The sequence below is a fragment of the Phoca vitulina genome, unplaced genomic scaffold (assembly GCF_004348235.1).
Source record: "Phoca vitulina isolate PV1807 unplaced genomic scaffold, GSC_HSeal_1.0 scaffold8, whole genome shotgun sequence".
NCBI lineage: Eukaryota > Metazoa > Chordata > Mammalia > Carnivora > Phocidae > Phoca > Phoca vitulina.
In genome coordinates, this window is record NW_022589711.1 from 53,884,098 (window position 1) to 53,909,530 (window position 25,433).

The window sequence follows — 25,433 nt, forward strand, 5'->3', positions numbered from 1 at the left end:
GTCCCTGGAGCATAACAGACACATAAGAGATATGTATTAATTCCATGTAGTTGCTATGAATCTTGCTAAAGACAAAGTACTCAGAAACAAGAACTGTTTTCAAATATCATCAGGATATCAAGAAAATGGACTTAACTTTTTTCTTTTGTCATAGGGATGATGAAAAAAACTGATGGAAGTTGCAGGGGCCATGGATATTGAAAAAGGGGCCTTTCTGGAGTTTTTTAGGGTATATGTCAGATGAATATTTGTTACCTTTTGATTGATTGATTGATTGATTGGCTCCTTCAATTAATTAGTCAATTGACTGCATTGATATATGTTAAGCACTGTTCTAGTTTCTGGGTATATAGTGGTAAACAAAATATCTGATTCCTTCCTTTGGGGAGCTTGTGATTTACTAAAGAAGAAACATGAAAACCAAACAAAAGCATGTACACTGTAGTCAGTGCCATGAAGAAAAATGGCAGTGTGCTATACAATAGATTATGACATGGATTTAGTATTAAAAAGGGGATGGGGTGACTGGGTGGTGGGCGTTGGGAAGGGCACATGATGTGATGAGCACTGGGTGCGGTGCCCAGTTGATAATCATTGGATGCTACATCAGAAACTAAGGATGTGCTGTATGTTGGCTAATTGAATTTAAATTAAAAAAATAATTAAGGTAAATTTTATTGTGAGAAAAAAAGAATACATTCTGGCAAATGGAAAAAAAAAGGAAACAAAAATCCATCTGAGAATGTAACATTTAAGTTAATAACTGAGGATGGGGGGAAAATTCCAAAGAGAGAGAGAGAGAGTATTATGGGGAAAGCATCTGAGATCTGGACAAGGTTAAGAAAGTAAAAGGTGTTCTGTAAAAATAGAATAGTAAGTAGGAAAAAATTTTGCAAGAGGTAAGGCTGAGTTTGGCATTGGCTAGATCATACATTACCTTGCAGAAAAATAAAAGATTTTATATTTTATCTCAACTACAGTGGGAAATCATTGAAGAAGATTAAGTTGAGGAATGACATGATCATATTTACATTATTTTAATAGATCATTTGAGCTGTTGTATGGAGAACAAATTGGAGATGGACAATCATGAAAGCTGGAGACCAGAAAGAAGGCCATTGCAATTTACCAGCTGAGAGATGATGGTGGTTTGCTCTAGAGTGGTGGCCTGGACTAAAGAGAAAAGGGGTGAATTAAAGATATGTTTTTAATTTTGAATGGACAAAGCTGAATAATTAGCTACTGAGTATGAAGAAAAGTAGATTTCACGAATAATTTTAAGTGTTTTGGTTTGAACAATTAGGTGGATATTGGTGGGTTTAATGATAGAAGATGAGAGAAGTCAAAGAGATTGCGAGGAGAGGCTTGAGATAAAGAGACACTTCCTCTTGTCTCTGGGGTTTCAAAAACAATTCAGTCAGATCTACCCAGTGGCTCTGTCTTTGTTGTCTCAAGTTTCTCCAATTTGCCTTCTGGGTGTAAAACTATTGTTCAGAGTCCATCCCTGACCCTTTGTTGAATTTCCACTGTGTTTAGATCCATCTTCAGACTCTACAGGCCTGCTGGATGCAGATTCAGATCCTTTGCTCATCTTGATCTGTAGCCTAAAAGTAAACAATATCCTCTTCCACGGAAATCTGAGCATACCAAAAATGAAATGGAAAGTAAAAGCAAAGCAACTTCCAACATCTTGAGCAGTTGAATGATACTGATATTTTCAAATTTGAACCTTGAGAAATTTTCTATATGTTTTCTTTGTCCTCAGGAACGTCTTCTGCCCACATCTTTGCTGGACTTTCAGGAGGATATATTGGTTGGAAGTGTGGCATATTCGAAGGTAAGGTTTTTCAAAATTTCAAAGCTGCAGTATTTTTTTTTCCTAATGCATTATGTGCAAATAAACTCCAAGAGCTCTGGCTGAAGTGGTAGCAGGGGTTCTAAAAGGTCTCAGGGATTGTACAGCACCTGTAAAGATTTCAGTTTGCAGTTCAATGACATTTTTAAGGAAATCAACAAGGAAAAGTTCAAAAGTCAACATTGATAAGGTAATTTGCCCCAGGAAAACAGCCTTGTCTACAAAAGTGTTGTTTTCATGCTAGTTCACTCACCGAATCACTGTATGTTTGTATACTAACACGTCACTTTTCAATCTAGGCCTAAAGGTCTTTAGCAGAATCAGGGATCTGCACTAGAGGATTTTAAAATGTTCTCTCATCCTAGAACATCCTGTGAGTTTAACTACGCAAGTTTGTCTCTGATTCATGCTCGTGATACCCTCTTCAACTTTCCTTTTGAGTGTAAGGCAGTGTGTGGTTGCAAGGGGAAGGGGGGTAGTGGGAAGTTTGTATACGCATGGTAGTAGGAGGCTGTGTGAGTTGGCTCGCCACATCAGAAAGCTAGGCACCGAAATCTCATTCACTGACTTAGTTCCGGGTTTACTGTGGGATTGAGGATAAGGCAAATCCTCGGCTCTTGATCTGTTTCATTATCAGTAAAATTTGAGAAGTTTTGATCTACATTCATGGGAAAAAGAACAGAGATTATGAGTAAATACATAATTTGTCTTCATTGTTCTGTCCTTAGAATGTCAGATGAGAAGCCCTCCGAAGAAGAATGTCACTGTAGAAAAAAATGAATAAATGTAAAAATTTATCCTTGGCCCTTAATATCCTCAAGGCTTGTCAAAAAGCCTTAGTATTATGGCATAATTTTCCAAGGAAAGGGATATAGGTTTTGCCAATTAAATGAGGCAGCAAATGTAATACAAGGATTAACTCTTGTTTTCATCCGTTATCCTACAATAATACAGAAGCAGATCCCTAGAGAATTTCAAATTTTGTGTGATAGAATCTGAGGTCTGGCAGTCTTTTCGGTGGAGAGTGTAGAAGTTAGTTGGTCTTGTTTCCCTGTGGGTGTACGAGGAATGAAGTGAGGGGAAAAATAGAGGAAAGGGACATTCGACAGAAACTCTTATATCCCCAAATTTGAGAATCATTTTGGTTATCTCTTAAAGTGCAGCAATACTTCTAGAAAGTTAAATACATTGTTTTAATCAAACTGTTTCCCTACTCGCTAAAGTTTTCCATACTGAGGGATATCAGATGGGATTGTGGAAAAAGGGGAGGGACTGATAAGTTTGAAATATCTAGTCCCTGGGTATGGGTGAGCAGGGTTATCTTTGGTTTGCTAAAATCTGTTCTGGGGGTGAGTGAGATCTTGAATCTTCCACTTGGCAGTATAAGCCAAAGCCCTTACATAGGGAATGTCCAGGAGTCCAGACTAGGTGGGGAGATAATATCTATCATCCTACATGTGTGGAAGGGCTTTTAAAATGATGAAGTGCTACAAAAATTAAAGTGATGTTATTTTCTGAAAAACAGTGATTATTGTCTATGAAATGACCATTCTTTTTTTCTATGGACTTTTTTTTTAAAGATTTTATTTATTTGTCAGAGAGAGAGAGCACAAGCAGGGGGAGCAGCAGGCAGAAGGAGAAGCAGGCTCCCCGCTGAGCAAGGAGTCCGATGTAGGACTCGATCCCAGAACGCTGGGATCATGACCTGAGCTGAAGGCAGATGCTTAACTGACTGAGCCGCCCAGGCGTCCCTGAAATGACCACTCTTGAATCAAAAGAAACACTTCTAACTCCTTAGAAGATCAGCTTCAGTCACTGCAATATTTTTAATGAGGATTCTTTATCTTTTGAGAGTACACTTGACTTCAGGAAGCATCTACGCCACCTGAAGTTGATTCCAGGAAATAGGTTAAGGAAGGTTCTTTTTTGGTAAAAATTCAGTTTTGATTATACAATAATATGCAAAATATCTCTGCAAGTCTTTCCCAAAGCATTGGTGTCAAAATGGGATCAGCATGTGGCATCCCAGGGTGTCTCCTTTGAAGGAAGTCGACTATACACTTTCTTTTATGTTTACTTTAACAAATCAACCTATGATTACAGTTTGTGTGGTAGAGCCCGAGGTCTGGCAGTCTTTCAGAGGCCAAATGCAAGTTAGTGGCCCACATTTTCTTGTGTATATATTAAGATCGAAGTGGGGAAAAAATGGAGATTTTATTTATACAACTTGCATCATCAAGTAAGAGGAAGAAGTTATCTAAAAAGTTTTTAAGCATATACGTGTATATTTTTACTGTACCTTAAAAGTAATTATTAAAAGTTTGAGAGTGGTTTGAAGATAATGTTAATTTTTAAATATAAATTGTCCTATCCTCTGAAAGTAAATCGGTCCAGGTCCGTTTACTACTTACATTCTGAACTCTAAACGGTGGTAAAGGAGTCAGATTCAGTAAAAGAGGATTTAAGATATCAGTTTGACTAATTATTTATTAAGTTGGTTTTTGTTTTTGTTTTTGCTTTTGTTTTTTACTTGAGCCACTTCATCACTGCATGTGTGTCTCACCTTCTCCATTTATCAAGTGGATTTGGAAAGTAGGGTAGCTGTCCCTCTACTCCTTTATTTTCCCTCAATCCTGGATTCGCTTCATGATTCCTTCCTATGGGTAAAGACAGACGACAGAAGGAGAACACACGTGCTGGACAGACTGAGCGGGAGGTTCCCCAGGAAGCTGGGGCATATGGATCAACTCTGCAGTGCCTGGAATCGTTACTACGCTACGGGTTGTCTCAAAACATTTACACCAGTCTCCTGCTCTACTCGCTGAGGTTGGCTGATATTTCTAGGCAAAATCAACAAGCTCTCAGTAAGCTGAGACTTTTAATGACCCCCAGGGAGCTTGGAAATTTGCTTGGGAACCAAAGTTTAACTTTCTCCCAGAAATAGATGTGGGGAGAGGGGAAGTAATGCTTTAGGGGACTATGAGAAATGTGATGACATTGTATTTTCACAATGAAAGAAGCAGAGCACACTTAGAGCTGAAAGGGATTTCAGAGGTCTTGTTCTCTACCTTCCTTCACTGTTGGGGGTAAAAGAGGCCCACGATATCACACTTAGTTCATGGCCGAGCCATAACGAGATGGGGGGGGCATTCTGATTTCCTGTGCAGGGTTATTTTATGTGCATGTCTCTTTTGAAATACAAATTCATTCATTTTGTTCACTCATCCAAATAGCATTTTCTAAAACACAGACATGGTGTTGAGATCTAGTAAATCTCTTTCTTCCCAGGAGACTAAGAGGATGATGATCATGCGATATCTCTTTGAGTATGTTTCCATTTGGGCAATCTGAACATGGCCAGCTACTGCGAATGAAAGGTAATTTGGAAGCGAACACAGCAGGAGTGGACTGGAGATGGGACAGCATGGTTAAAGAAACCACCAGGCAGGCACCCAGCCAGGCTGGTGAGGAGGAACAGGTGATCAGATAATCAGGAAGCTGGAATCTATTTTCAGGGGAGTTAAAATGAGTAGTGAAGTCAGAATCTAAAGTATTTAGGCATGATGAGTGACAAGTTCTCCAGCAGAGGCACATTGTTGATTTTAAAAGGGTACTGCCAGTGTTTTTGAAGGAATTCCTTAAAATCATGATGATAAGCAAAATAATCAATTTTAAGATATACTTTTGGTATTTTAGCTTTGATAATTTTATTTTGATTACCAGGTTTTTTTGAAGAATTTGAAAGTTTCTGTGGAGAACAATTTCTTTATTCAAAAATAAAGCAAAACTATTTTTCTTTCTAACCTTTTTCTCAAATACATATATATGAGAAAATATACACATATACATATATACATATATATGCAGTTTTCTCTGTATCTAATTTCTTTTTACTCTATAGGTGATAGTAAATCAGATGGGTTGTTAATCTCTGTGTCTACAAATGAGATTTTGGTAAAAGATGCACTAATTTTTATATATATTTAAACTAAAAAAGGTATATATGATATCCTTACAAGGATTTATCCTAGATGTGCCAAGGCAAGGCCGTTAATGAGATGCTGAGATTTCTGGGGCTACGGTGGGAAAGGACTATATATCTTCTTGAGACTTGGAGAGGCCTTATGCTACAGCAGGTTGGATGGGTTGCTTGTACCTATCAGATACTAGAGAACAGAACAGAAGAGGCTCAACAGTCCTGGTGGAGGTACATCTAGATTTTATCCAGAGAAGTGGGGATGCTAGCATGCAGGTACCACAGGTCTGACCAGTCATGATGCAGACATTGTTAGAAATGTCCTAAAAGAAGGAAATAGTGATGTGGACAAAACAGACTAGAATAATGAGAGAGACAGGCACCTAGCTCTAGAATTAGGGACTTTTAATAGCTCAGGCTTTATTGCCCTAATATTTGGCACTTTTTATTTCCCTGTGATCCCAACAGAAGATGATCTGGAGGCTACCAGAAGGTTGGAGAAGTTGGCTAGAACAAAGCTTCTGTTGGCAGGTGCTAAAAAGAATTCATGTCTGGAAACTCTAACAGGAAAAGAAAGGGATCATGAGGATGGTGGGCTCTGGACTCAGATTCAAATCCTGCCTCGTAACTTACTTCCTCTGTGGACTTTTTTAACAAACAAATGAAAACAACAAAAAGCCAACTTTTTCTACCCAAATTTCTTTGTATAGTTCATATAATATTATATCCTTAGCTTCTCCCCATCTCCTGACCCCAAGGATCAAATAAAACCACAAAATGTACCCAGCTCAGAAACCTCAACTGGTATTAGTTGAACCCAAATGAAAGTCTAATGCTATAAGGGAATTTAGTGATCCTTTACCAGCCAAGTAAAATCTTTATATTTCTTCTAGTGTGTCCCGTATACAACTTTCCATCTAGTTCCACGGCAGCCTATGTTTTTGCTGGAAATGGGTACAAGCTACGATTCAATGTGAAGTGGTCTTGTCCATCCTTTCCCCCATGAAGCTGAGGCCGGAGAGACGAGAACACCAACAGCTCTGCTGCAGCCAGGATGGGCCCCAGTGCAGAGCATGTACTTGGAGGCCACTGAGAGCAAGCACTTTGGTGGACCAGAATTAGGGACAAAGAATCAGCAAGCAAGAGATGACACTCAGCCAGGTGACCATCATCAGGGGTAGCTGTAAGACGAGACAGAGGGTACCACAGAGGATCAATGAAGCTCACTCCCCAGGATTCTGTCAACAAGAACGAAGTCCTGGTTCAGGCAGTTTACTAGCATTAGTGATGTGTGACAGCTGGAAACAGGGGCTTGGTTTAGGAAGAATCTCAGTTACAGAGAGCAGGAGCAAGGTGCGGCCCCAAATCCAGAGAAACGGGGCTGATCATTGTTCTATTTAGGTAAGTAGAATGTTGGAGGGGAGTCCTATTTTCCTCACCTGTCTTGCTGCAGGCCCTTCTAGAGTAGTGCTTCAGAAGTTCCCTAGCTGAGAGTAGGCAGGTAGGTTTGATCTGAGGGTGTGGGTGGCAAAAGTAATAGAAAGACCATTTACTGCATATTAAAACCCACAGTCTCCAAACTTGCTTTTCAGCGATAAAAGTTAATATTTGGGCCTTTATTGCTTCCACTTCTGCATCTACTCAAGTGGTTCTAAAATTGAAGTTGGAGAATTGATTAATCATCAACCCTAATATCCCAACAGCAGAGGACATGGCTTCAGTTTCTAAACTAGATTTCAAGGGCCCAGCAGGCCAGTAGGAGAAAGTGGGGCTGACTGTTTCATGGGAGAAAACCTCCTTGGATTACTGCATGACTGGGCCCAGATTCAGTCTCAAGAGCTTGCAGCAGGGCTGAGCCTGAAATGTGGGATCAAGGAGCCCCCGGTACGGAGAACTCAGAGAAGGAGATGGGAAGGGGGTCTCAAAGATAGGCAGGACATGAGGATAATCTCAGAATAATGGATCACCCATACGTACAGAGTAATCTCTCCCAGAATTTCTCATGAGTAAGTTTTTCTTTGGGTCCCTGCACAGTGATCTGGCATCTCTTCCATAGGAATGAATTAAGACCTATTTACTCTCATAGTCATGACTGTTGCTACATGCATTGTTGTCACCTGTCAAGTTGAGTTCAGGGTCATATTCAGCCTCTATCTAATACATGCAGTTTTTTTCTTTTTTATTAACATTTCATGTATTATTTGTTTCAGGGCTACAGGTCTGTAGTTTTACATACACACACACGCACACACACCCTATGTCCGTATTTATTTTGCAAAAAAAAAAAAAAAATTGTATGATTTTGTGACTCTAGCTGAATGAGGAACATACAACAAAATTTGTGACTAAAGAAAAAATGTGCTTTGTACAAGTTTAACCAAAGCAGAATTTTGACAGGAGCTATGAAGACTTTTGAGTAACAGGGAGAGGCAACACAATACAGCAGGAGAGACAGTAAATAGGCTTCAGCCCTGGCCCTGTAACTTGTAAGCTGGCGGCCTTTGGCAAACCGTTCTTTTATAAGTCTCATTTTTCTCACTGGTAAAATTATAATACGAATGTCTTACTCAAAAAGAGCCCTGAAAGTGACATGTCTAAATGTTTGTGAAAAGAACTGGCATAACACCCAGCACACAGGATATACCCAATTCTCTTGATTTCATTCTGAATTGTGTTTTTAGCTTAAATTATTTTGGGAATAATTAGCATTCTTACTTCACTTTTTTCTTGTTCAACTAAAATGCGAGTCTCCCAAGGAATGAGTTTAGAATGTCTCCATGACAGGAGTGCGGGGACTGAGTGTTTGCAGTGTTTTGTTTGATTTGGAATTGTAGAGATCAATTAGGAATTAAGGTAAGCACAGGGACAGAGCTATTAAGGAAATTAGAAGGGAACAGACAGTCCTGGAATGTGGCAACTCTTGTTTGATTTTAAATGTAAGTTAAATATTAATTTTTCTAAAAAAAAAACCAAAACCCTCTTTCTCCATGGAGGCCTTTTTTTTCTTACGCTGATAGATTGTTGGTGGCTTGCCTCTCACACTAACTTATTTGGAGGAAAAAAAAAGTCTTCAGATGATCCTATTTGCCTAAGAAAAAAGTTTTCCAAATAGCTCTCTTTTTGCCAGCGTGAACAGCATGAACAGGGTTGGGTTGTTGCATAGTGAGAATTATTCCTTTCATTTTAAAGGAATCAGAGATATTTGGGACAAGCAAGAGCCCTGGTTACACATGATCAAAATAAGTAAATATTAGATTTGCTTTATGGAAAGGGTTGATTAAGTCTCCTGCTGAAGTCTGAGGACACTTTTTATTGTTCCATCATGATTTTGAAGGAAAGAGAGAAGTCAGCTTTGAAAAACTATGCTGATTTGGAGAAAAGAAGAAGAATCTGAGGATCTCCTCTTTTCTGAATTCCTTCCTGCTGTTGGAGGTTCCCTAAAGCAAGTGGGTATGATGATGCTGTCAACTTGCAAACAGAAGTCAAAAGGAAATTCAAGCTTCTGTCAAGATTCATTCCAAATATAATAAAAAAGGAAGTGATTGAATCCCTTTTAAAGCTTTTGGATGGATTCTCTTGTGCTTTGGCTGTTCTCTGACTTTTTAAGGAATGGGGAACAAAAGCAAAATTGCACTCTCCCAGTTCATACCCATCTTAGCAGACACTCCAATATCTGCCACTTCCAATGGCTCCCTTTTCCACATCATCTTTTCTTCTTCTTCTTACTTTCCTGCATTTTTCTTTCTTTTCCCTTTCTTAAAAAATTCACAAAGCTACCATCATCCAGTGCTCCATGACATGAAGCATGCATGTTCTACATTTCAGTATATAAAATGAATCATGCTACCTGCCACTGCCTATCTATGTGACCTGTGGGCCTCAGCTTCCTCCTTTGCAATATAAGGACATTGAATAAACTGCAGTGCTTAAGCTATGTTCTATCACAGCGTTTCTCAACTTGGGCACTGTTGATACTTTAGGCTGGGTAATTGTTGTAGGAGACTCTCCTGTTCATTGTGGGACAGTTAGCATCAAGCTCAGCCTTTACCCATTAGGTGCCAGTAGTACAACTGTACTCCTCTTCCCTAGTTGTGGCAACCAATAAGGCCTCCTGTGGGGTGGGGGTGGGGGGATTCGCTAACTAAAGCGGTGGTTCTCAAACTTTGGTGAATATAGAACTCCTGGGGAATGTGGTAGAAACATGAAGGCCCATACATGATTTGACTTCAAGAAGCCAGGGCCTCTGTGTCTTTTACTAGTATTTGGATACACAACAAAATTAGAGAACCACTGTTCATGAGGAATCATACTGATGAAGTGAATCTCAAACTATGATTTCACACAAAGAACCTCAGGAACTTGTTAAGAGTTCAAGGAAGCAAGGGATTTGTTAGAAATGCACATTTTTAGGCTCAATTCTAGACTTAGTGAGTCAAAAATGCTGAGATGCTACCCGGTTGTCTAAGAATGGCTCAGGTAAAGAAAAAGTACATTCTTGGTACATCCAGCAAGATGTACAGAAGTATGAGAGACCCAAAGAGGATTGACTTTTTCAACACAGGTTGATGTAATTGGACAGAGCATTGTCTGGAATCAACTTCTCCATCCTGCATGGCTCTTACCGCCTTATGGTCATGAACATGTGTTCTGATCCAGCCTTACAAGGCAGATCAGATTGTCCTCCTTGGGGAGCAGGTATCTGAGGGATGGCATATCTCAGACTCATCAATCCTCCATAGCACCTGAGGTCCTGACCCATAGACTTACTCTTTGGGCTATGGTATTCAATCTAGAGTGGTGGTTCTCAATCTTGGTTTTATCTTAGAGTTACTTAGGGAACTTAAAACCAACCAACCAACCAACCAACCAACCCAAAACTCAATGATGAGGACATACCCTAAACCAATTAAATCAGAATCTCCCTGAGAGCCAGATAGCAGTATTTTTGCCCTCTGCAGGTGATTCCAATGTTCAAGCAATTTTGAGGTGTCAACAAAATGCTTCTTATAAAGTCATGTAGGATTTGTATAGAGGGAAATAAGAAAGAAAGATATGTAAAAGGTTTGAAAACACATGGCCAGTTTTGGGGACCAGTAGGATGTTTGGTATGGCTAAAGACTCTAAGCTTTTGATTCTGTGCCAATATTAGTGCTTCCCCTGAGTTTTCCTGGATCCTTCCACTAGAAGCTAGCTTTGCAGGTTCTGCATTTCTATAGTACTTTGAATCTAATCTAACCTGTACCACATTCTACTGTTGCAGGGTTGCAGGGTTCTTGTCTCACAGATTTGAAGAATGAATTTCATGAACACAAAAGGGTAAAGTGAAGTGAAAGCTTATTAAGTGAGGGTGAGAACAGAAAAGAAAGAAAAAAAAGCTCTTCAGTTAGAAGGGTCTTGGAAGGCTTGCCACTGAGGGCTTTCATGGTCCCTCTTTTATAGAAAACTGAACAGGGAACCTGGTAAGTTTCTTGTCAATATCATGGTAGATTTATGAATGAGAGTATCCTGTCTATATTTAGAACCAACAAGGTGGACTCCTAACTATCATGAGAACAAACAAGGTGTTCCCTTCTCTCTGGTTAATATCTTGTGTATAACATTTCCCCACATCTCCGATTTGTGAGTCTCCTTAAATAGCCCCCTGCAGGAGCCTAGTCATGTAGCCCTACCTGTCTCTCCTTACCTAGCCTTGCCTGTCCCTTACTAACTTGTGTTATAGTTCTATATGAAGTTTGTCTCCTATACAACATTGTGAGCTTCCAGGGATAAGAACCCTGGCTTATTCATCTCCCCCCTTCCCCTAGAATACCTAATTGAGAGTAGGCATCCAAAGATAGGAATTTAATTGACATTTATAAAATGATGTGGAAATGACACAGAATGTAGAAAGAATCTATAGCAAAGCCTCCTGGCACTTTATCCCCAGTCACAGGAGGACTTCCTAGCCTAGTGTGCTTCCAGAACCTTCCACAAGTGCACTGATAACTCTGGACTCTGAGTCTTATCTGAAAAGAGAGACAATCCCTAGAGAAAAAGTCTGGGTGGATGACCCAAGTGCAAATTCTGACATACTGAACATTCAAAGCATTCAGTACACACTCAGCTCCAAATTGGAGATTTTCCACCAGCGAGATGAGCCAGAATGAGTGAGGTTTGGTGGAGAAAAATAATAACAGCATGATTCTTTGGTGTCCCTTGGAATTACAAAGCCAAGGCTGTTCATGGTCAGAGTGGTCAAATCCAACAAAATGAATGAAGGAATGAGCATAAAACTCTGGCAACCTCCTCAGCATACTGGGGATTCCACACGAAAGACTTTTTTTGAACATTCATATCAACTACATGAGAGGTGTGGCTCTTTCCCATCCCCCTTCCCCCTTGCTCACCATCCCAGTGGCCAAGGAGACTGGGGAAATTGCCACAGGCACTAGAACACAGGAATGCCTTCAGGAGGCAGGTTGGAGTCAAGGATCCAGTGAGTAAGCTGTCCGGAATCTCTGTGAGAGTTTGGAGCCAAGAACAGGAAAGGGGAACACTGTGGCTCAGAAGGTATTTATGGAAGAGGAGAAGCAGGGGAACAGGAAAGCCTCCAGCGAAAGTTGTGTTGGAATCTGGTAGCCGATTCTTTCAGTATTCTCATCCCTCTTTATTTGCCTCTTTGTTTAGCTCTTAGAATAAGAATTTATATCTGAAAACCATTTGATGTGTTGGGACGTTTGTCTGTTGTAGGAATGAGGAAACGGGAGGCTCAGCTGCACAAGGTCACTACAGACAGACTGTAAGGACAGTCTCACCTTCTTCCAAAGGTTCTCTAGGTCCTGTGGTATGACCTGTGCACAGAAAGGTGGGCTATTTTGCTTCGCTCTTGCCCCTACCCCTGCTCCAGTGCAGACACACACCCCTGCAATGTGGGGTGCGAAGACAAGGGAGGGACCCTTCCTATGGGAAGGAGCAGCAAGCTTTTGATTCCATAGGCCCAGGATTGAGTAGTTCCCTTTGCCTTTTCACAGTTCTATACACGTGAACTCACCGCCGCCTTTCTTCTCCAGTCTCCGCACCTGGGCCAATTGGTCCCCTGGTGCTTTCCTCCCAGCCTGAGATGGAGCTTCAGTGCTTCCTCTGAAGGTGAAAGACTGCAAACTGCGGTCATGCACGAATTCCAGAAAATGATTAGAATCCTAACCTCACTAAGCCGGGTTTCCCTCCTCTCTATAAAGGGAGTATTCCCATCCATTCTGCCACGCGCAAGGGAGCCCACGTGGAAAGCTCTCGCCCCGGGCTGGCCTTAAGCGGCGCCCGCTCTCTGGCTGGCACTGGGCGGTGCGGCGCCTGGCGTGCGGGCGGCGAGGTTGGGGCCTGCAGGGCGCGCGCTGAGCGCCGGCGAGCGGCTCGCGGAGGCTCGGGCAGCAGGAGGAGCGTGTGAGCTGTGGGCGTCCCTTTAAGAGCGGCCGGCCGACCCGGCCTCCGCCTCTCAGTCCGCTGAGCGCCGGCGGTCACCTGGGGCTCGCGGGGCAGCCGGATCGCGGCGGGGCCGGCGCTCTCACCGCGGAGGTGGGAGACAGGGCCCTGACGCCAGGTGCCGGGAGCCGTCTTGGTGCGTGGCCGTCCCGCGCCTCTCCGCGCCGGAGGATGCGGGAGCGCATCTGGGCGCCGCCGCCGCTGCTGCTGCTGCTGCTGCTCCCGCCGCCGCTGTGGGGCGGCCCCCCGGACAGCCCGCGCCCGGAGCCGCCGCGCGAGCCCGGGCCTCTGCAGCCCTTCGACCTGCTCTACGCTAGCGGCGTGGCCGCCTACTATAGCGAGGACTACGAGCAAGCGGTGCGCGACTTGGAAGCGGCGCTGCGCAGCCACCGGCGCCTGCGGGAGGTCCGAGCGCGCTGCGCCCGCCACTGCGCCGCGCGCCGCCCGCTCGCGCCCCCCGGCGCCAGCCCGGCGGCCGAGCTGCCTTTCTTCCGCGCGCTGCTGGAGCGGGCGCGCTGCTACCGCAGCTGCCAGACCCAGCGCCTCGGGGGCCCCGCGTCCCGCCACCGCGTCAGCGAGGATGTGCGCAGCGACTTCCAGCGCAGAGTGCCCTACAACTACCTGCAGCGGGCCTACATCAAGGTACGCAGAGCGCACAGCTAACGCCCCCTGCGACTCCGGGACGCGCTCTCGAGCCCTCCCCACCGCCCCAGTCCCCGAGCCGGCGCTCTGCTCATTAACCTTTCAGTGTGGGTCTCCTTGAACCTGTCCCATGTTTGTGCATGTAGGTATCTGGTGGCCCAGGCTCTGTAACAAACAGTAGGTGGAACCTGCGCAAGCCATTAGCTCCTTGGGCATCAACTTGTCTCTGGAAGAGGACTGCATTGATAAGATGATGCTTAAAGTACCCATTCAGCACTAATTTCTGAGGCTTTGGCGGAGCTGGGTCTAGTATAAGGTCTTCTTTTGCTCCATTTCTTGGTCTAACCTCATCCCCGTTTCTTTTCCTTCTCCACTCCCTCATCCCTCCTACACTTCAGTCTACACCTTTTTTCTGAAGTTTACAAGAGAACATCCTCATAAAGCAGAGTTAAAAGTTGACTTGCTCTGGACCAAATTTGTTATCCTCTATTCTCCCCTGCACCTACAGAACAGTAAAGATCAAAAGTTAAAGAGAAGGTGTAGTGGGAGAGGTGAATCTGTGTGAGGCAAACTCTCTAAAAGTATCTACCCAAGTGCTGATTTTGCCTCCTTTAGTAGAGGGCTTCTGATTTCTGGAGGTAAGTATTGGAGTGAGTTATTTGACATCAGATGCCCAGTACTGTCCTTTGGGTTTTATTTTGTGTGTGTGTTGGGGGGGGGAATTCAACCTGCCTGAAGTTAGTGTCAGGAGGTACACGGTGTATATTGGTATTTTTGCAACTTTGAAGATCTATATGGATGCTTCACAGAGAGAATTTAGTCTGTGTTTCTGGAAAATCCCCTCTCCCAATCCACGTTGCTCTGAACTTTTACTTTCTCTCCCAACCCCCACTTTCTGGCTTTTTATGTCAATAGATCAGTGTCTCCTCTACACCTGCTGAATTGGCAGCTTTGTGGGGTGCCCCCCCTTAGCTTTAGCCAGTAGACCAGGCTGTATTTCCAGGGTAGCAAAAATACACACCATGTACAGATCCACGGGCACACCATCCCACAAAGTCTGTGCTCTGGTGGGAAGGAGACTGGACATGTGCAGTCGTTTGTGGAGTTCAGGAAATCACAACTGAGACAAACTCTTAAGTCCCAGTGATAGGGCTGAGGGGCTGGGGCTCACTAGACTAATATTTTGGGTAAGAAATAAGGATCAAGCCTGAATCCTTTCCAGGATTTGTCTCCTGCTTGTTTTTGCCTCTTGATGAATTTGCTAAACCATGGATTAAGTATAAATCTGATCTTTTTTGGTTGAATGGCCTAATTTTTGGTGGTCTTAGAGCAATCAGTCAATAGCAGAGAGGGTGGAAACCTTAAGTACCTGACAGCAGAATATATCCTGAGCCAGTTCCCAGGATGGAACGTGGGTGGTCAAGTTTGGTCCCAATAGCCCAGTCTTCCCCGGAGTCACAGATGTGAGGTTGGCAGTCTTGCTGATAGTTCTGTCACACATCTTGGAGAGATTTTCCTTTTTCATTCTTCTCCAATCTTATAAAAATAAGTAACTATGAGGTAACTCTTAAAATGTGGGTTTCTTTAGTTCTGTAATTAAGCTCACATCACTGTTAATGTTACGTTGATCAGTCATTCTGCTTCAGTCCCCCGGTCGGAGGTCAAAGAAGGTGAAGCTATAGGTTTTAGATGCCTCAGAGTTTTACAGTGAATTGGTTATAGGAATTAGTCACTTATGGGCACCTCTGTGGGTGAACTGTTGGGTATGATCTCATGAACCAACGTAGTTTAAGAATTTCTCCCCCAAATATGTGAACCCATGTGCTAATTTCTGTTTGACCAGCAGTGTTTCTGAGAACAGAGCAAGTATCTTCTAATAAGCAAAGCTTCTTGCATCTACATAATTGATAATCTCTTAAGGAGGAATTAATTTGTATTTCTTTGGAAATTCATTTCTGATGGTTGAGTGTGTAGGAGTGTCTCCGTGAACGCATAAGAAGGTGTACCATGGTTCTTCCCTCCCCTCTCCCAAGAACTCCACAGTTTCAGTCTCTGCTTGGCTTCCTGGGAATTTTAATCATAAACACATGCACGTACGCACGCACCCATGCATGCAGATACCATCCTTTGAGAGTAAAATAAAACTCTCAAATAACAACAGAGTACTGTCAGGCTCTGACAAGTATGGATTCAGACGTGTTTGCTCCCTGGTGATAGAATGTGGAGTTCCCTGGATGTGCTCGGATATGAGCATGGCCCCTCATGTTGTTGAATTACTTTGGACCTCAGCGATCCCTTTTGCTCTTGAGAAGGATAATCCTGGGCCACTCCACAATGAGGAGTTTGCAGCCAGAATTCAAGCACCATGAATCCTATAATACAGTCAGAACTAGTGGGCTTCCTAGAGATAAGGAAGCACAGTTATTTTCATGTTAGGATCTACCAGCTGTAGAGGCTCTCAGGAGCTGCGCCTCCCCCGCCAGATCCCAGTTAGTGAGCCACTGATGGAAGCAGATCCTTTCTACTGGTGTGTTGGAGAGGAAGATGTATCGAGAATTATGAAATCCGAGTCCCGACAAGTTCCATTTCTCATTTCACTGATGAGGAAAGGGAGAGCTGGAGAGGGAAAGGGGCTCATTCAGTGTTGCGTATTTAAGGGCAGAGCCAACGTGATTTGATGAAATGAGCCCAGGAGTGATAGTTGGGAGTCTGGCTTTTGCCAATAACTGATGCCCATGGCTGTGCTGTGCCCACTGCCCCCACTGGGTCACCTCAGGTCCCAGGGAATGCTGCAGTCCCCAGGGCTATCCTTCGGCCAGATTTGGACAGCTCCAGGGATGAGTAGATCCTTGTCCTGTGGTGTTACAGACACTCACTGCGTTTATCTTAAGCTCTGCTCTGTAGAATATTCCTTGAGAGCCGGCATGTTGAGAATTTGGACAGCTATGAGGCAGTGGTCCTCCTTGGTTCCTAGCCCTGCCTTTCTGTTTAAACACAGGGTGAGACTCTTAAAACCTCGATTTTTATCATTTCAGATTGTATGATATAACTCATGCATGATTCATAGCCCAAAGCCCAAGATAGAACTTTCATCATCGTATTCTCTGCTCAGAAACCTTCAGTGGTTTCTCCTTGCTGCCTTATAAAGCCCACATAGCTGAATGCAGCATCCACAACCTGGCTCCCCCTTAGCTTTCCTGGCGCTGTCTCCCTGACTTACCACCCTCCCGCCAGAGGGAACATGGCTGTTTGGTCTTCTGTACCTGATACTTTTGCCTACCTGGGTTTTGTTTATTCTCTGGGAGGCAGGTGGGCTCTGGCATGAAATTTACCTCCTCAGGCTCTGGCTGTGTGACCGTGAACACATTACATGAACTTTCTGAGGTTTGCTTCCTCCATGTGCAACATGGGGAGATAATAGGACCTACTTGACTGGCTTAGGTGAGATTTAAGAGATTTATGTAAGGTACTCAGGACAGGGCCTAGTTCTCAAAAAACACTGAAGACCTGTTTCTTCTTATTAATGGTTATAACAATAGATTTTTCCTCCTCCTGCTGTACATGTTCAAATGGTAACTATCCTAACACAAATATACCTGTTTCTGTAAGGCCCTCCTTCACGCCCTCTGCAACTCCCACGAGAACACCCTTTCAGCCTCCTTTGAATGTCCACAGCAAGGAATCTCTTCCTCTCATAACATGTTTCATTTTTAACTTTGTTTTTTGAGAATTCATGTATTTGCCTATCACTTAACGTGAGCTCCTTGACATCAAAGAACTTACTCACTTTTGTATCTACCAAAGTGGGAGTTTCCAGATCGGGATGATTATTAGATGATTATTATTAATCATCTGGGCATGAAAAATATGATTTAAAATTAGAGATTTAGGTACCATAGGTATGAGTTGGTCCTCAGCATCTATACTCCCCCAGATATCTAAAACAGAGAGCGGTAGCAGTAAAAGCTCAGTGTATGTTTGTTGAATGAATAATAGTTTGGTTTCTTGTGTATGAAATATTGTGGAGAAAGGTCTCTGAGTGGTGGCAGGAGGTGTTCTCACACTAGTTATTTGGTTTCCTGGCTGGTCAGACATGGGAGAAACTTAAAGAAAGACTAGATTCCTTGACTTCTCACTCTTTTCTACCTGTAAGTTCTGGCTGATGTTGTAGAACTCTGTTCCTTTCCCCTCCATCTTTCTTTCCAATTTAATTATTATTTAACATTGTGCTTCAGAAAACCCTGGACACATTGTGCCTGCTTTATGTACATTTGTTGAATTTAAACAAATGTAAAAAGAGTTTTTTCCCTTATCTCTGTGCTTGATCACCAGGAATACTTGGGACAGTGACTGTTTTTCTCCCACTGTTCCCAGCCATTCAATAAAAAAAACACAAAAAACAAAAAGCGAAAAACGACTGGCGCTTATTTATTTTTTTTTTACTTAGAACTGGTTTGCCCCTGCCTGTTTTGTTTCTGAGTTGGTGCTTTGGGCCATTTGACCTTTGTTTTTCTTCTCAGGATTAAGGGGGTGGGGGGGGGAGAAAAGGAAATAGCAATTAAGTTAGGCAATCCTATCTCCCTCCTGAAGTTGTCTCCCTAAACTCCCTTTTTCTTGACCATAATCTATTTTATTAGTGGTTTCTAGAAAAGAAAACTCAAGGAACTTTCTCACTTTTAATTGTTTTATCAACTTCTTTTTCTTTCTAGATGAATGCCTTAACAAAACAAAAAGTGGAAACCCTAGGTCACAACTGTGAGTTCAGAATAAAAACCTTTTTTTGTATCCCATTTTCAAATCTCTTTTTTTTTATTTATGGGTAGACTATGTACATTTTATCCCCAAATTATATCAAATAAGAAGTTGACTTTATGTTTTCTTGAAATAGCTGAAATAGCTGTTCTGAAATTATCCGAGGGATTATTTCCTCGGGGATGAGGCTTTCTTTTTTGTCCCACAATTGAGACTTTTTTTATGCTTGAGTCATCAAAATCCACTAGTACCATCTTTCTGTCTCATTTCTTGGGACGGAAACATGGGAGATTGTTTGTCTAGCAGCTTTTAGGTCTTGTGAGCCAAGGAATCAGAACCTTAGTTATCTCCCGGAGGGGGCTGGCCATTTGGAGGCCTTGTCAGCTCTTCAGTGGTCATCCATTGAGATTACAAATAGTACGTGCCACAGAAGCTTTAAAATTCAATTTGATGAGAGTAGCAAGTGCTTATAAATTTTCTCCTTAGTCGGGTGAATCAGGGATTCCTTTACAGGTTTTAATAAAGGAAAGCAATAAATTGTCTCTCTTCACAGATCCCATCTCTGAGAATCCAGTGTATTCTGTCGCTAATGTCATTTGCTCACTGATAAACTCCAAAGGGATAGCTGTGTGGAATTCTTTTGGGAATGTTTAATAAAATGTCAGCTTGCTTCATGAGGGCATCTTGACACGTTCTGAAAGGTGGGTGGGTTCACCTAAAATGAAAATTTGCTATAATAATAGTTCCTTTGTATTGCCAAGGAATTGAGTAAACTGGATTTCGTAGAATCACTTACGCATCTTAGAGCTGGGAGAGAGGGATAAATATTTTGCTCAAGAAATGTGGTGTAGCAAGGGCGACAAGTACTACTGATTGGAACTATATAATGCTACAGCTTGAAGGACCCTCAGCGATCATGGAGTCCGTCCCTGTCACTTAATAGCTGATGACACTGGCCTCAGTTTCCATGACAAATCAAGAAGGGTCAGTAGGTGGAGCTGAGTGCAGAAGGTAAGTGTTCTAATTTATGGCCAGTGTTCTTTCCAGACTCTATGCAATGGGCATGGCTACCTCCCAAAGGGCGGTCTGGTGAATCAATGGTGTAGCCGAGACCTGAAGTGGACCTACTGCCTTCAGAGACGGAGCAGACACAAGACAGAGCAGACGCTGGACTGCCCTGCCCACCCTGCATTTTCATTCACATGATACATAGGCCACTCAGCCAAGAGTCATAGTTGTCTGGTGGAAAATTTTGCATTTCTCATTAGGAAAAATAATTTCTCCTGTCTTTTTTTTCCATTCAGCTTTTCTCCTATAATTCTTTTTCTGTCCTTTTATCCATCCCTCCTTTCCTGCTGTCTGACTTCCTAGCTATGTAATTTCCATGAGAGCTAACCCTCACTTGCCAAATGGCCCAAACACATCTTTAAAAAAATGATTTGGTATGCTTTTGTGCTGAGTGTATGATTTTTGGTTTTCAAGACTGAGGAGGGTTACAGACTATTGTTGGAAGAAGCTGGCTTCACTTGACCACACCCCTTTCTGCTTTACATTGTTTTCTATACTTATTTCTCTTTCTGCCTCTCTTCCCTGATTCCTTGTCCTGTCGGTGATCCATACAGTACAATCACATCTGAAAAGGAGAAGGTTGAGGGGGTTGATAGAGGAGAGAGAAAGGCAGGTAGTGGTAGAGGTCATACCAGGTTTCTGGCTCTAATTAAATGAAGGCCATAGAGACTCTTGTTTAATTCGATACACAGACATTGGCATCTAGTTCTATGAAACTTTTTAAATGTCTCTTTCCCTCATATGTCTTATGCAAGACTTGGGCGTATGTTGGGAAGATGTACCTATCCCCTCGTAGCTCCCCATCTTTCTGCAGCTGCTCACTGCCACATTCATGGAACATCAATGTTCCAACCATCCCATTTTATAGATGGGAAAATAGAGCCTGAAGGAGAATCAAATTGTCCAAATTTATCCAGCAATTTAATGGAAGAGCCAGGATTAGAATCCAAGAACCCTGAGTCCCACCTCTGTGACATTGCTGATGACCACTGTTTGTATGTAAGACTCACACTGAGAACACAAACTCAACCAAATTAAAGTGAAACACATCATTTGCTAAATGGAATAAACCTGGAAAATAAAGCTCCCTTATGCAGTGTTATTCCCTGAACTATTATTCTGCCTACTTCTGAGAAAAAACTCAGGAATAGAAACCTGGGTTAATGCTCTTCCCCAATAAGCCTAATGAAAATGAATGAGGCGAAAACTCTTCTTTGGAAGGGAAATGAAGGAATAAGTGAGAGAGAGAGAGAGAGAGACCCAAGATGTCAGATTTTCCAGGAGTTCAGGGGTATCAGAATGATCCTACTGGAATTCATTATCTGCAAAGAGTGGATTCAGTTTTTGTGCAAGTAATGGGATACTGTTGAGGATTGCAGTGTAATTAGACTGGAACTCAGGAAGGGTCTGGAGAAAAGCAAGAGATATGATGAAGTAAATAAATCCAAAGCAAAACAGAGAAACTGTTAACAAACCTTCAATCACAGAAACGTTAAGTGAGCCAATTTTGATTTATTTTTCCTGCTTGAATGCTAAATTTTTAGCTCTTACTCTGCCAAGATCAATAGGCTTGCGTGAAGAAATCAACACATAATTAGGACTCCAGACACAGTGAATTACCTTAAAACCAGATTTGGCTCTTTTTAATAAAGAATGACCTCAAATTATGGTATCAAAGACTAACCCAGAAGACCATACTAATTATTTCCCCACTGAAGCAAGAGCTATTTCTTAATAATATTTTTTAGATTGAATCCAGGATCAACTATCAGCATCTGATTCTAGTATATGGCATTTAGAAATGGCACCAGGGAAAGAGACCTTCACAGTCAATCATTGTTTCTATAGGATTGCCAAGGACTCACTAATGCCGTGGAGCCCGCAGGGTTTCAGTAGACATTTAAGCTGGAGTTTCCAAATCTTGGCTTATTGATATTTTGGGATGAATAATTCTTTATTGTGATGAGCTGTCCTGTGCATTTTGGGATGGCAGCGTCCATGGTCTTTGCCTACGAGATAGCAGCACACTCAAGCCCTCCCAGCTGTGACAAAAATGTCTTCATACATTGCAAAATACCTCATGGGGGTCAAAATCACTGCACACCTAGAACCACTGATTTAAATATTTAGCCATATTTTAGGTAAGTAGACATTAAGGTGAGACAAGTCTAAATCAAGTTTTTGGCAATATAGGCTAGATAGCAATGTGCTCACTGACCAGGATATTTATGAAAATGACAATGTTTGGCTATAATTTGACACCTTTTATGAGGGGAAACCCATTGGAAATAGAGCTGCTTTCTCCAAGATGCAAATCACTGGGCTTATTTCCAATAGCTGGCCCTCCCCTGTGGGTGCACTAATTCAGCTTGTATCTTGTATCACTGAACGTGATAGGACAGGTTGCTTTAGCAATACAAACTAACACTTTTTAGTTCTAAACTCCAGACTCCAGAATTAACATATGTCTCTTTCTACTTGGAGTGTACCCAAATGTAATCATTTAAAAGTAATTCACTGCAACTCTTAGTTTTCTTGGGGTTAGCTCTGTGTCACACGTACTCTTAGAGAATAGCTTGACTCAAACCCTAAATAGAAGTCTGAAAAGTGGGGACTATAAATAAGAGGGTGTCAGAGGAAAGAAGAAATGACATAGAGATTGAGACAGAGAGTCAGAGGGTGTCTCAGTCTGTTCGGGCTGCTGTAAGAGAGCACCACAAGCTGGGTGGCTTATAAACAGCAAACATTTCTCTCCCGGTTCTGGAGGCTGCGAGGCCAACATCCTGGCACCCGTGGATTCAGTGTCTGGTGAGAGTCCTGCTTTGCTGTAACCTCACATGGCGGAAGGGGCCAGGAAGATTTCTAGGATCACTAATACACTATAAGGTCACTAATCCCATATATGAGGACTCTGCCTTCACGACCTAATCACCTCCCAAATGCCCACCTCCTGACACCATCACCTTGGGGACTAGGTTTCAACGTAAGAGTTTCAGGAGGACACAAACATTCAGACCCCACCGAAGGGAGATACAGAGACAAAGGGAGAAAGATGGAGAGAGGAAAACAGTTAAGTAAGGGAAAACAAGAGCAATGAAATCAAAAGTCCAGGCAGAGTCCCCCATGTGAAAGGATGCTGTATGAAGCAACATGTGGGTGTCACACGCTGACACCATGCAGTCCTAAAACCAATCATTTGGAAACATACTGGTTGTTCTTCAGTCCTGCAATGCTATAGGCCCCATTCTCAGTAAAGCCATTTCTGCTTTGAGCCTAGGGTAGAAGGGCCGCTCATTTCCTCAGTGACACAGAGAAGGAAGGCATCCCTTTGGGGGAGATTCTACATGCACAGCACTGAATAATCACCAAATGACATCCCCTTCAAATAAATAAATGCCACAGGAAACCAAACAAAAAAGAGAGTCTTATTAAAAATGTTCACTTTTAATTTACGTGAAACTACACTGGTTTCCCAATCAGCAATTAAAGAATTTTCCAAGCTCTGCGAGGAGATGTGAAGATGAATAAAACATCTTCTCTACCTTCAAATAGGTCACAGTTCATTGAGGGAAATTAGTGTGTATCCAGTTACAGTGTGAATCCCTCAGAGGAGAAACATGATACTCCTATGTGATTATGTGGGAGCAGTTCAGGGATGTTCTGTATCAGAGCGATGGAATAGTTAGGAAAAAAGACAGAACTTAAAGATTTGTGGCATGTGAGGAATACCATTTAAGAAAGACTGGTGATTTAAACTTTGAGATAGGAAAACAGGACTGCACAAGAAAAACTATTGGAAGCAGAGTTGGTAGAAAAGCTGGAGAATTAATTGAATCCAGAGTACCGGTTGTTTTAAGAATACATTTGATTGATCATAGGTTTTAAAAGAATGTGTGCTGGTCTGAGGCTTGAAAAAATCAATATATGGTAATACACAAAATGCTACCTTTTAGGAAATTTTACTAATAATTGCAGTTATAAAATACACTGCCTCAAGGCTAAGTCCAAGTGAATTGCGGTTTCCACTTGAGGTTTCTTTGAAATCCTAGGGTAACTCAACCTTCCATTTTATGCTGTGCCAAGTTACTCACTGTCTTTATGATTCCGTGTCTATCTCTGTGGAAAGATAATAAAATTATCTTAAAAAACCCCACCAAAACCAAACATTGGACTTAGCTTTGAGACAGTATATTTTATAACTATAATTCTTAGTAATAATAGATATTATTGATTTACTGTTACTTTGTTTCAGGTATTATGCTAAAAGTTTTACAAAATTTTTCCCATCCAATTCTCATGATAACCCTAATACAGATCTTAGTAAGGTTGACTCTTGAACAACATGGGGGTTAAGTGCACCGACCCCCACATGGTTGAAAATCCTCATACAACTTTTGACCCCCCCAACAACTTTACTAATAGTTTACTGTTGTCCTGAAGACTTACCAATAGCTTAGTCAATTAGCACAGATCTTGTATGTTACATGCATTATATACTGTATTCTTAAAGTAAGCTAGAGAAAATATTATTAAGAAAATCATAAGGAAGAAGGGTGGGTTAAGGGGTGGCTCAGGGGGTTAAGCCTCTGACTCTTGGTTTCTGCTCAGGTTATGATCTCAGGGTCCTGAGATTGAGCCTGTGTGGGGCTTCCTGCTCAGCGGGGAGTCTACTCAGGATTCTCCCTCTCCCTCTGCCCCTCTCTGGTGCGCGCTCTCTCTCTCCCTTTAATAAATCTTTGAAAAAAAGAAAAATTAATAAGGAAGAGAAAATATACTGTGCTGTATAATTCTATGCTGTATTTACTGGAAAAAAAAACATCTTTGTGTAAGTGGACTTGCACGGCTCAAACCTATGTTGTTCAGTAGTTAAGTGTGTAATTGTCATTTTGCTACAGGGACAGTGAAGCTAAAAGGTTAAATAATATGTCTGAGAACATACAGCTAGTCCAACGTAACGGAGTCAGAATCTGAACACAGGTTTTTCTGATGACAAAATCTGAGTTCTCATGTACTTCTCAATGGCTGGCGTTTTGGCATCAAATGGACCTATGTTCAGAAAGTCCTGCCTGTTATGCATTGTGTGACCCTGGGAAAGCTCATCTAGATGAACCTGAGTTTCTTATCTGGAAAATGGGATAGTCATACCTACTTTACTGGGCTCTCATGAGAGGTTATTAATGAAAGTTTGTGGGCCTACCTAGGTTGACACTGACACAAAAGTACTTATTCTCTGCCTCTTGGCATCTGAGCAGAAGGCAAACTTGTGAGGGAAGGTGAAAGACAAAAGAAAAGTTAAGCCAATATATCATGATAAACTGAGAGGATAGTTACACATACAGTAGGTTCAGAAAACCTTGAGGCACAAAAAACCAGAACCTGACCTGCTCAGTTTGAGCTATGGGCTTCAGGTTCAATTCTCTATACAGTGGAGCACAGCCTCCTTTCACCACTGGGCTAAAACAAAAATCATCCTCTGACCGGACACTTGGGACTGTGTTGCAAAAAGTCCTTTTGCTCTCTTCCCCACTGCATTTTCTGAGCCTTTGATTTCACAATTTCCTTGAGATTGTGGCCTCTTCTTTGTATTTTTCCAAAAAAATTGACTCTGTTCAAACGCATTCCAAACCTTCTCTGTTTCCTATTAGGAGATAAAATCTCTTCCCACAGTCCAACACATCTTGG

The 25,433-nt window shown here is 42.2% G+C and overlaps 1 protein-coding gene across 1 annotated transcript in view; it reads left to right on the forward strand.

The window, feature by feature from the left end:
• Positions 1 to 13,141: 13,141 nt before the first annotated feature.
• P3H2 (prolyl 3-hydroxylase 2) overlaps positions 13,142 to 25,433 on the forward strand; it is a 161,697-nt gene continuing 149,405 nt past the window's right edge. The window contains exon 1 of the mRNA XM_032406919.1: positions 13,142 to 13,931. Coding sequence (XP_032262810.1) covers positions 13,461 to 13,931 — 471 coding nt within the window. The 5' untranslated portion in view covers positions 13,142 to 13,460. The remainder of the gene's footprint in view (positions 13,932 to 25,433) is intronic.